Source organism: Myxocyprinus asiaticus, chromosome 8, assembly GCF_019703515.2.
Source record: "Myxocyprinus asiaticus isolate MX2 ecotype Aquarium Trade chromosome 8, UBuf_Myxa_2, whole genome shotgun sequence".
NCBI lineage: Eukaryota > Metazoa > Chordata > Actinopteri > Cypriniformes > Catostomidae > Myxocyprinus > Myxocyprinus asiaticus.
This window is the reverse complement of record NC_059351.1, coordinates 49,691,869-49,704,668: the sequence shown is the minus strand read 5'-3', so window position 1 is coordinate 49,704,668 and position 12,800 is coordinate 49,691,869. Positions and strand designations below refer to the sequence as shown.

The window sequence follows — 12,800 nt, the reverse complement described above, 5'->3', positions numbered from 1 at the left end:
TTTGTTTTTGGCACCATTCGGAGTAAATTCTAGAGACTGTTGTGTGTGAAAATCCCAGGAGATCAACAGTTACAGAAATACTCAAACCTGCCCATCTGGCACCAACAATAATGCCACGGTCAAAATCACTGAGATCAACATTTTTTCCCCATTCTGATGGTTGATGTGAACATTAACTGAAGCTCCTGACCCGTATCTGCATGATTTTATGCACTGCACTGCTGCCACACAATTGGCTGATTACATAATTGCATGGATGATTGTTGGTGACAGATGGGCTGGTTTGAGTATTTCTGTAACTGCTGATCTCCTGGGATTTTCACACACAACAGTCTCTAGAATTTACTCAGAATGGTGCCAAAAACAAAACAAAAAAACAATGAGCAGCAGTTCTGTGGATGGAAACACCTTGTTGATGAGAGAGGTCAATAGAGAATGGCCAGACTGGTTCCAACTGACAAAGTCTATGGTAACTCAGATAACCACTCTGTACAATTGTGCTGAGAAGAATATAATATCAGAATGTTATTCTGAGATGGGGGTTGGCGCTGTTTTGGTGGCACGAGGGGGACCTACACAATATTAGACAGGTGATTTTAATGTTGTGGCTGATTGGTTTGTGTATATATATATATATATATATATATATATATATATATAAAATTTCCATTAATTAGGATCCATAGGCAAAAATGAATTTTGATATGGGGAGTAAAACACAGCCGTTTTTTGCTTCTCATATAAAGCATACACCATGGAAAGAAAAAAAAAATAAAGATAAAAAGACTTCAAAATTACCATCATAATTATACCTCTAGCTGTCAGCATTAGAATTGTTATTAATAGTATGAATATTTTCACTTCATTATTTGATATATACACAAATATTTGCAATGTTTTTGCATTGCTGTATTGTTTTTTCCCCACGCATGTGTCTTAAGTACACTTGAAAATAAAATGTTTGATTTTTAGTTTCACTGGAATATACAACAAACCCCAAATACATCACTCATGAACATACACATATGCACACACACACACACACACACACACACACACACATACATACACTGACTGGTCTTAGAGTCCTCCCTTGATCCTTCGCATTCAAACACACACTCACATTCACACATTTGTACGCCTCAAGTTTCCATAGATTTCTTACTGATGGTCTCCATTAAGCCAATAATCATTCATAATTTTTTCTCTGGCTACATTAGCGCCTGTTTTTACGTGGCTCCTATAAAAAGAGTGATTTGATCCCTTGTGAGTCCAGGTTGAGTGAGATATGCTGGTCTGGATGACAAAGAGGTGGACAGGAGTTAATCATTTTGAGTGTTTTTAGCCGGTGTTAGTAAGAGATCAGGATGATATTGGACGCATCGGAAGCAGAAGGGACAGAGAGGACTATCCAGATGTAGCTGGAATTAAAGGGATAGTTCATTGAAAAATAAAAATTGTCATTATTTACTCACCCTCATGTCGTTTCAAAGCTGTGTTCTGCAAAAAAAATTTTGTTTTGAAAAATCTTTATCCAGCTATTTTACTTATATTTGACTCCCAAAAAGACAGAGAAGCACCACTAAAGCACCATAAAAGTAGTCCATACGACTTGTGCGCTATATTTCAAGTCTTCTGAAGCCATACAATAGCCTTGTGTGATGAGTGGACCAAAATTTAAGTTGTTTTCACATAAAAATTTCCCCTTCGCCAAAGTTCTGAAAATTAATTTGCGTTTAGGTTCAAAAATGGCATGTCAATGCGTTACGCCATGTTTTGACGCAACTGACGCCAACTTGTCGCTTGTTTCGTAACCTAATAAGATGCGCCACTATGACTATGTGGGATGAAAAATGTTATTTAAGGGATGTTTTTCACTGAATAATGACTTTGTTCCTCACACAAAGCTATCGTACAGCTTCAGAAGACTTGGAATATAGCATCAGAGTACTTTAATGTGTTTTTTTCTCTTTTTAACAACTTGAAAGCCGTGGTTACTATAAACTGTCATTGAATGGAAAAGCATTTTGCAAAGATTCTTCAAAAATTCTCCTTTTGTGTTCCATGAAAAAAATAACAGCATATAGACAAATAAAGTCCGAATTTTCTTTTTTGGGTGAACTATCCCTTCAAAATCCACAAACTAAGGCGGACAAATACACCCTGCTGAAACTGCTAGATATCCCTCTCTCACACACACACACACACACACACGCAATGACAAAAAGAACACTACAGCGCTTCTCTAAAGTCACTCACACATTCTCTAACTCACACACACCAGCAAACATGCCTCCATATCCCTTCATTTGCAAAATCACCCCACTCCCTGATGTTTGAAGAAGGTCTTGTCCACAGCCTGTGGAAGATGCATGGAGTGAAGGATTCAGACGGGGCTGATCGGTGGGGTGAAGAATATGTTGTACTAGTGCTAGCATGTACTGACCCATGAACCCTATAGGCCTTAATAGAAAGAGTAGATGGAGATGAGAGAATCTTCTCGAACCATTTTGGAGTCCCTCAATTTCAGAGTAGAGTAATGGTGGTGTCGAGAGAGAATGATGTGTTAAAGTTCATCTTTATACTACAGTACAGAAAAGAGAAGTGGGCGGCTGACTGAGCTTCTATTTGTTTTGTTTTTCTGGGAGGAGGAGTGGTGGGGCATCTGGTGGTTTAGTGCACCCTACTGGCAGAGCGGGATGTGTGCATGATTCAGATCAGAAGATATCCGGACAGCAGTCCCAGTTGCCCTGCTCCTTTGTCTCCCAGTATCCCCCTTTGTAGATGTGTGTGGGCTCTCCAGTCACCGGATCGACACGCCGCTCGAACCACATCGCCTGGTAGTTGTCCTGGTGAGTACCTGGTTGAACAAAACAAACATGTACACACAAAAGCAAACAACCACTTAGTTAAAAAGAATAGCTGGAACATGAGGGAGCAAGTAACTCTGGTATAATTTCGGGCTAAAAGCAATGGAGCGCAACAGTGCCCGGGCACTTTTTCAGGAATTTTAGTTCCATAAGTGTTTTTGCCATTCATTTTTTTCCATAGGGATTTCATAAAATCCTTCATAAAAGAGTTTTAATTCATGAACCAAACCAATCAGCTCCGAGGTGAATCATAACATTACAAACTTTGATTTGAAGCAAAAAGATATTTGAAAATTGGACAAAAAGACAAAACACTTTTTAATGAGGGAATAAACTACAACTCCATGAAGCATTGTGAATGATGTAATCGAATTAAAAAGATGGAAAAAAGTAAAACTGTATTAGAAGTATAAAAACTAAAGTGTAATTAAAGTACATAGCAAAATATTCATATGTATTCAAATTTATAGGTAGCTAGAGAGCTTAGGGACACTGACTCGATTGCATCATTCACAGTTCATCATGGGAGTGGGCAGCTGCTGTAGAGCTCTTTTGGTGCACTTTGTTGGCTGCAATTCTCTGATTGGTTGATTTGGATTGGTGGAAGTTGAATGATGGCTTTATAGGAAAGCATATATACCATCGATTAACAACATCAGAGCTCTCGGTAGGTCTGATTTATGGGTTTTTAAGTTATCACTAAAGGAATAATCTGGGTTCAAAACAAGTTCAGCTCAATCAACAGCATTTGAAGCATAATATGGATTTCCACAAAAATGAACTGACAACATTATGCCACAAATAACTTGTACTGAACCCAGCATATTCCTTTAAAGCTGCACTACATATGATTTTTTTTTGTTTAATAATGAACAAATTGCCATTATTGATTGAGTCCACAAACAATCAGCATTCAAAACAAATGTTTTCATAAAAATAATAATCATACAAATTATTTGTATTTTGAGCTGTCGGGTCGGATTTGGAACAAAATCACTGGCTTATGTCATTCATCCTTGCTTCAATACAGCATGCCCATAAACATAGGAAAGAACCACCGGCTGTCACATGTTCCGGTAGGAGAAACTATGCTCTTCACTTCAGTTCAGTCAAACTCACACAGTTCAGGACAGCGTCGCTGCAGTCTGGATGGATGTATATCTGTTATCCGGTTGGCAAAGTTGTTTACCTGCTATAATGCTTGGATATGTTTTCTGTTTGGGTTGTTGAAGCTTATATGGGTTGTCATCCTTTTATGAATTGAAAATCACTCGTGTTTTAACCAATCGCGATGTATCTACGTTGTCGGGGGAAGTTACTGTGACATTGTTTACTAATATGTATGAATTCTGAAATTGACTTCTTGCAATCGTTATGTTTAATAAAGTATATTTTATCCCCATCATTATTGAATCCTTGTTTTATGTTTTTAGTTTACTGTGTTATTGTGTGCATTGCATAGCCATATTATTGTAGTATTACGGTTCACTTGCATTTTCATCTAAGGCTGTACAATATAATATAAAAATAATAAAGTCTTCCATTGAACTCATATCAGCCATATCACAAGTTTCACCTCTTAAATTGATAAGTGTAGTACAATACAAACATTAATAGTAGATAAAACACTTGAATTGTTATATTAAAATAATACTAGTAACTGGTAGTGAATGAGGAGTGTCCCATGTTCTCTCTGTAAAAGCGCTTTGAGTGTAGTGTCAGAAAAGCGTTGTGTAAAATTAATTAATTCAAAATGTGTAAATAAGAGTGATTGTTTATCTTTATCAAAGCAAGAAATATTTCATTTTTAAGTGTTTAATCGTATAACAATAATATCAACATGAAAATAGCACGTTATGACTCTGAGTCTCTGAATATCTCCCAGTTATGATCATACACAGGCGATGTCTAAGTAACCTCAAACCATGAAATTCATCCACCAGAACAGCAGTGCCGAAACACGACTGACGTAAAAGGTTCTTCAGCAAATTGCTTGCAATTTTAAGCTACACCCACAGATGTCGGTTGCTAGAGAGCACAAAACTACGTAGTGAAGCTTAAATAATCAATTCCCCAATGGAAAAAATGTAAGGGATTTTTACTTCTAGAACCCGACTGTTGCGCACTACAGCCTTTATGGTCTTTCCCAAAAAAGAAGACTATTTTTCAGTAAAAAAAAAAAAAGTAGAAGAACGAAACTAGATAAAAAGTGTCCGATATAGTCAGTCCTTTACATCAGAAGCTCACTAGACAAACGTAGACTAAAGAGCATTGGCCACAACATCTCATAACTGGTTACAGGTGAAATGTGTAATTTCTGCAGCACTAGCCTCACCAAACGCAATTGCAAAATTATCAACTGTTTTCAAACAGGTTTCCCAAACAAACAGATAGTCCCATGGCAAATTCACACCATTGTTTGAGTCAGTGTTGCTGTGTCGGGCGTTCAGAATGCTTAAAACAGATCAATGTTATGATAGCGCCACAGTGTTTACACTTTTTGGGGAATCATCTTACAAATGGTTTACTTAGTTGTTTCTGCATGTTACATAGAAATACAAGAAACTATTTTAATATTGAAAGAATTACACAATTCACTTTTAAATAACAGGTGTTATCACATCTTACCTGTTAAGGCTAGTGTATACTTAGTTTTTCCATGTGCCGTTATGTCTTGCGCAAGTTCGAGAATTCTGGTCTTAAAAAGTATACTATTTTGACCATGAGCAACTGATTTGTGATACAACAGCAGGCACATGTGCAGACGATGCGCACAGATGCCGACTGCTCGTGCATCTGGAAACACCGCGCTGCACACGGACAGTCTATGTGTGATGAAATACGCCTCATGCGCACTGTTCACGAGATGTACCAGCACGCAGAAAACCAAAGTATATTTTGGCCATTATTAGTACCTACAAAATCCTAATTCTACACATCCCACTCTATATCTAAACAGCTGGTAGATAAAACAGGAACTAAAAAAACACATGGTCTAGACAGGTGAAGGGAAAACAAATATCGGTAGAGGCGAGAGATGGAGGGGCTAGAAGGATTTTTACTTGGATGTTACTTGCTTTTGACTGAAGATCCATAAGGCCCCTCTGCTACAGTGAGACAGAGCAGACAGTAAGACAATAAGAGTCTCTTCCACTGGCTCACATAAGTATGACAAGAGGCCAAATACACAACTAAAGTGTGACCCCACAAAAAGGGTGGGAGGTATGACCAAAATCTTGTATCACGCTGAGTAATTTTAGCTCAGTAATGGTATTTATCACAATATAGTAGTTGTTGCTGGAAGTTCAGCAAAAGAATGGTTTATAGAAGCGGTAATGGTAAATTATTGGATAAGTGACATTGTTAAAACAGCTGATACACATGCAACTGTGACCGCACATAAATTGAATTCTATATCAGGGTGTTTCAACTTCAGGCACTTTTAACACTGTGGGCTTCGTTAAAATTTTCACACTCTCACTAGCTTTTTTTTTTTTCATTTGTCTACTAACAATATCTAACAGTGTATGTACATGTCTCACAGGAGATTTCTGTCATTTTTCTGAAAGTCATGAATATTCCCACCACAGTGTAATTTCCAGCACATCTCAAATTCTGTATTGTGTTTAATCAGAGACTGTTTAGCAGAGACGGGCCACTTCTATTAAAATGATTGGGAGAAATTGGAATGCCAAACGGTCAACGGATGTACAAAGGAAGTCCTGCCTTACAGGTAAAAGAGCCAATCACCTATTTAGATACAGACATCGCCTGTCAGTCAACTTGAGAACACGCATCCTATACAAGCCGGGAAAATTGCGCTCTTTAATGTAATGAGGTAAGGCAGCACAATTAACGATACCAATGTTGTCCGATTTTACTGCTGATTTTAAATATGTTCTTTGATTGTAATCTAGTACAACCGTTTTGAAGATTTCGATCTTACAGTAGATACAGCTGAAGTCAGAAATTTACATACACTTAGGCTGAAGTCATTAAAACTGATTTTTTTACCACTTCACAGATGTCATATTAGCAAACTATAGTTTTGTCAAGTCGTTTAGGACATCTACTTTGTGCATGACATGAGTAATTTTTCTAACAATTGTTTACAGACAGATTATTGAACTTTTAATTGACTATATCACAATTTCAGTGGGCCAGAAGTTTACATACACTAAGTTAACTGTGCCTTTAAGCAGCTTGGAAAATTCCAGAAAATGATGTCAAGCCTTTAGGCAATTAGCTTCTGATTGTCTAATTGGAGTCAACTGGAGGTGTACCAGTGGATGTATTTTAAAGCCTACCTTCAAACTCAGTGCTTCTTTGCTTGACATCATGGGAATCAAAAGAAATCAGCCAAGACCTCAGAAAAAAAAAAAAAAAAAAAAAACTGTGGACCTCCACAAGTCTGGTTCATCCTTGGGAGCAATTTCCAAATGCCTGAAGGTACCATGTTCATCTGCACAAAATAGTACGCAAGTATAAACACCATGGGACCACGCAGCCATCATACTGCTCAGGAAGGAGACACATTCTGTCTCCTAGAGATGAACGTAGTTTGGTGTGAAAAGTGCAAATCAATCCCAAAACAACAGCAAAGGACCTAGTGAAGATGCTGGAGAAAACATGTAGACAAGTATCTATATCCACAGTAAAATGAGTCCTATATCAAAACAACCTGAAAAGGCTGCTCAGCAAAGAAGAAGCCACTGCTCCAAAACCGCCATAAAAAAGCCAGACTACGGTTTGCAAGTGCACATGGGGACAAAGATCTTACTTTTTGGAAAAATTTCCTCTGGTCTAATGAAACAAATGGCCATAATGACCATCGTTTTGTTTGGAGGAAAAAGGGTGAGGCTTGCAAGCCGAAGACCACCATCCCAACCGTGAAGCATGGGGATGGCAGCATCATGTTGTGGGGGTGCTTTGTTACAGTAGGGACTGGTGCACTTCACAAAATAGATGGCATCATGAGGAAGGAAAATAATGTGGATATATTGAAGCAACATCTCAAGACATCAGCAAGGAAGTTAAAGCTCAGTCGCAAATGGGTCTTCCAAATGGACAATGACCCCAAGCATACCTCCAAAGTTGTGGCAAAATGGCTTAAGGACAACAAAGTCAAGGTATTGGAGTGGCCATCACAAAGCGCCGACCTCAATCCGATAGAAAATTTGTGGGCAGAACTGAAAAAGCTTGTGTGAGCAAGGCGGCCTACAAACCTGACTCAGTTACACCAGTTCTGTCTGGAGGAATGGGCCAAAGTTCCAGCATCTTATTGTGAGAAGCTTGTGGAAGGCTACCCAAAACTTTTGACCCAAGTTAAACAATTTAAAGGCAATGCTACTAAATACTAACAAAGTGTATGTAAACTTCTGACACACTGGGAATGTGATGAAAGAAATAAAAGCTGAAATAAATAATTCTCTCTACTATTATTCTGACATTTCATATTCTTAAAATAAAGTAGTGATCCTAACTGACCTAAGACAGGGAATGTTTTCTACAATTAAATGTCAGGAATTGTGAAAAACTGAGTTTAAATGTATTTGGCTATGTTGTATGTAAACTTCTGACTTCAACTGTAGGTGCTGCACTTGTATGCCGCTTGTTTACACAGAAAAAAAATCTGCCCCGAGCGTTCTAAAGATGGCCACTGACTGCACAAATTTGCTAAAAAGACTTTGGTTTAATAGAATTCTGTGGTGAAAATGAAGCTGATAGAAATGCCATTAATGTTTTTGATATAACATTCTTTGACTTGCCAAGGCTAATGTCATAGCTGACATTTTATGTATCCTAAATACCCAAAATTTAATATTTTCACAGTTTTTGCATTACTTGGCCAAAATGCAGCTTGATTAGAAATGACGCCCAATCAAAAATATTCTTCTCACAAGTGATATTTGCCATGATTTTTCTTTAAACATCACTTGTCCCATGCTCTTCACTGACACTTCTGTTGACTTGGTTAAGAAGTGCACTTACTTTTGAAAAAAACTTTATTAAGGGCAAAAAAATGTGATGTGTTGGAAATGACACCACGACTGTAGGACAGTCGTACATTTTTAAACATTTACAGAAATTTTCACACAATAAATACTGAATTGGTTTATGTTTGTTAAGATTATCATATTTTTAACATGTAATAATTAGTATTGTTATAATGGATTTTTATAGTTAAATACTAAAATCTGAGTCTGGGACAAGGCTAAAACAGTAAAAATCTGTAAATAAAAGGCATCTGAAAAGTGCAAAAAAAATAAAAATAAAATAATAATAATAATAAAGAAGGCCCATTTAAAGTTTAGTCATTTTAATGTGACTTTTACATAACAAAAGTCCCTGGGACATGAAATTGACCGAAGTTGAAGAAACACTCATCAATGTGTGTAAAGTTGCAACGTTGCTTGTCAGCCACAAACAACATAATTTCTGTTAGCACTGTGCTTGACAACACTAAAGTTCTGCCTCGTTTTCACATTTGGGCACACAGTATTTTCTCATTGCTCCGTGTTTCTTTATCACTCTCACATGTAAATACCATAAAGCATTCCTGCCCACTGACAGATACGTGAATATATCTACAGTGGTATATACTGTATCAAAATCTCTACTGACTGACACATTTGTACCACTGAACATTACGTACAGTCATACCACCTAACCTTACCCCATTAATGGCATGTTAAATTGTGTGCGTGACAGCATGATTGAGTGTGATAGTGAACTTCAGCATTGTATAATGTGTGATAATGTGAATAGGTGTGCAATATGTGATAGTGTGTGTGGTTTGCGTGACAGTAAAATTACCATTGTATAAACAGTGTGTGGGTGTGCAATAGTTAAACATGTACTTCTTTCAATGACGTGTTTTACTTGATTATGAATAATAATGCTTGACATGAGATAGAGTGTGTGCGTGTGTGTGTGTGTGTGTGGTACTTGCTTGAGTATGCAGGTGGGTGTGAGCCGTGCAGCGTTTCAGCTGAATCAGTAACACAACAGAAGCACAGAGTTGAATTTGGATGGACGCAGGCAAAGAGAAACAAGTGATGGAGATGTTAGCATGCAAGGGAGAAGTAAACTGAATAATGGAAAATGAATATTTGCATTTATATGAACTGTCTGAACAAAGAAATTCACTAGAATGAATAAGACTTTCCAACACTATACATAAGAGTTTGGACAGTTTAGGAGAGTGTGTTTGGTTATTGCTTCAGTTCGTTTGGATGTAAAGCCACACGGGCAATGCAACAGCAATGTAGCCTTTTGTTGCAGTATACAGCTATGTGTTGGGAAAAGTAGTTTGTTACTGGAAAAGTGACACTATTTTGAAAGCAGCTGAATTATTGTCACACTATTGAAAAATGTTAAATTAGTAACATTGCTACTTTTATTTAGTTACTCCCCAACACTGCACACTAAGGAGGCAGCAGACAGCAAGGCAGCTCACTCAGTTTTGGAACAGAGCCATATTCTCTGTACTACACTATATTACAGTATAAACTGCTCTAACATTTGGGTTCAAACTGCCCTCTAGTAGAGTTTAAATGAGGGCAGTTGGGACACACCAGACTAAACATCTCCACTCAAACTATGGTTTGTTTTGATTCAGATACTCAAAGGCTACTTGCTTGAGAGCGAGAGATCAGAGGAGGTTTCATCTGTGTCAGCTGATGGAGGAATAGACAGATGCAAGAGAAGAGAAAATGAAGATGATTGGATGATTAATGCTAGAAATGAGAGTGATTAAGAGAGGGATGGGATGGTACTTGCTTTTGTAAGTAGTCTCAGAAGGCTCGCTGGCAATCTCGACTTCTTCAGCTGATCAGTTGAGAGACGAGCGGCCACAAATTAAAAAGGGGGGATGCAAATTAGGACATAAAACAAAAAAAGAAAGAATACAATGAATGAATGGCATAATGGAGGCAGGGAAAGTGCTCCTATGTATTAATTAGGAATGTGCACGAGTAATCGACTAGTCGAGTACTCGTTCTGTTCAATTAACAAATCGATTAGTAAAACACGAATATCTTGAAAATCACAGATTGATTTTGCTGTTGAATAACAATGAATTATACTTTTCCACTCAATCCCTCACCTAAATTTCACCATTACAACTGAATCCCGATTGTTAACAGGCTAAGGGGCCGTTCACACTGAATATGTTTCTGCATCCATCTGCACTGTTTTTCGATTGTTTTTCTAGCTAAACATCCGTTAGACGGCCGTTTTTGACCGCTGTGCCATATCTCACTGTTTTTTTTAGCTACTCATGTAGAAATGCAGTGTTCTTTATACACCATGTCAAGGTATATATTATATATATCTATATTTTTTTTTAAGTAATCAATTACTCATTTCACTATGTATTAGAGTACTCAACCTCAAAATTACTCAAAATGGCAATCCCTAATTTTAATGTGATGGCAAATAAGCACCATTACAGCTTTGTGCGTGCGTGTTTGAGTGATAGAGGGAATGCAACAAACGCCAGTTAAAAAGAGAAAATAAACAGAAACAGAGAAGAACCAGGAGTACTTGCTTTTTAGAGGCGAGTCAGATATGGAGTCCTCAATGAGAGCTTGAGGGAAAGACAGAGACACATACACAGGAGTGAACGAGACCCGGACAAGAGAGAACGAGAGAAGAAACAAGGAGAGAGGAGCAGAATGATAGAGTAAAGAAAACAAAGAGGAAGCAGTGAGATTCAGCCTGCTCTGGTCCGTTCTTACCCTCCTCTGAAGGGTTGGAGGTGCGGGCAGCCTCTCGCTCCCTCTCTCGCCGGGTGGTGCGTTGTTTCTCCTCCAATCTCTGTTTCTCTGCGTTGGCCTCCTCCCAGCGGCCCTGCTCCATCAGACGCTGGTCGGGCCGCCTCCTGCTGTCTGTGGGAGCCACGCCTTCCTCTTGCTCGTTCAACGTCAATGCCAGGGTCGAGAAGTAGTACATATTCTCAGCTCCATCTCTGCGCAGACATAAATAAAGACAGGAATGTTAGGAATGTAAAAAGACTGAAAAGTACTCTGTATTATCAATACTGAGGAAAAAACGACTAGCGAACGTCCAATTTTCAACAACGTTGGTTCTGGAAGTATTTTTCCCATTACTTTTTTCCATAGGGATTTAATACAATTCTTCACAAAAGAGTCCAGTTCTAACCAAGCAGCTTCGAGAAGAATCTGTATTTTACAGTATAAAAAAGTAAAAAAATATGTTTGAAGTAGGGTTGTCAATCAATTAAAATGTTAAATTGAAATAGTTACAGGACATGTAGATTAATTCATCAAATTAAACCCATATTATTTGCTGAAAAATGCCCCGAAATAAAGATTACATATTCAATATAAATAATACATACTCATTCAAAAAATTATAAATAGCTATAGTCATTCAGATTGAAATATAATGCATTATTGTGTCAGACAATTAAGCACTGATTAGACAATACAAAAAGTGGCTTTAGAAGTCTATTGTTTGTTTTATTACCATTTCATTCAACATAAGCCTACACAATTGAGTTCGTCAATCTGTCCTGTTCTCATAGGATGCATTCTTGCATTCCATCTGCACTATTTTTAATTGCCAGTATGTACATATGCATCAGATGGACTCACTGGTATTCAGCATCATAAATGCCGCATTTTTAGGATGTGTTGTCAAGTTAAAAGTAGTTGAAATTTAGAATGCAGGGATCTCGAGACATGACTTTTAGTTGTTTTTTTGCCCAGCTGGCAAGAACGCGTCCTGTGTGACCGGCTCTCATTCTGTGGCTGCGCTGCTTGTGAGGTTTTAGGTGCGCTGACTGCCCCCTGCTGACACGGCCAATCACAACATGAAGTTAACAGAACTGCTCTGATGGTAGGAAAATTAGTATTTTCATTACGGAACTTAAGTTCAGGTATGGGGGGCATTATTAATTGCATG

The 12,800-nt window shown here is 37.9% G+C and overlaps 1 protein-coding gene across 10 annotated transcripts in view; it reads right to left on the bottom strand.

The window, feature by feature from the left end:
- Positions 1-594: 594 nt before the first annotated feature.
- LOC127445512 (oxysterol-binding protein 1-like) overlaps positions 595-12,800 on the bottom strand; it is a 36,141-nt gene continuing 23,935 nt past the window's right edge. For 4 of the 10 annotated variants that reach the window (XM_051705647.1, XM_051705648.1, XM_051705649.1 and 1 more), the window contains 6 exons: positions 11,612-11,841; positions 11,422-11,460; positions 10,653-10,700; positions 10,511-10,549; positions 9,823-9,861; positions 595-2,860 (listed from right to left, as the gene is read on the bottom strand). In XM_051705647.1, the coding sequence (XP_051561607.1) occupies positions 2,718-2,860; positions 9,823-9,861; positions 10,511-10,549; positions 10,653-10,700; positions 11,422-11,460; positions 11,612-11,841 (538 nt within the window). In that variant the 3' untranslated portion in view covers positions 595-2,717. The remainder of the gene's footprint in view (positions 2,861-9,822; positions 9,862-10,510; positions 10,550-10,652; positions 10,701-11,421; positions 11,461-11,611; positions 11,842-12,800) is intronic. The other 6 variants (XM_051705651.1, XM_051705650.1, XM_051705653.1 and 3 more) reach the window with 6 other exon arrangements.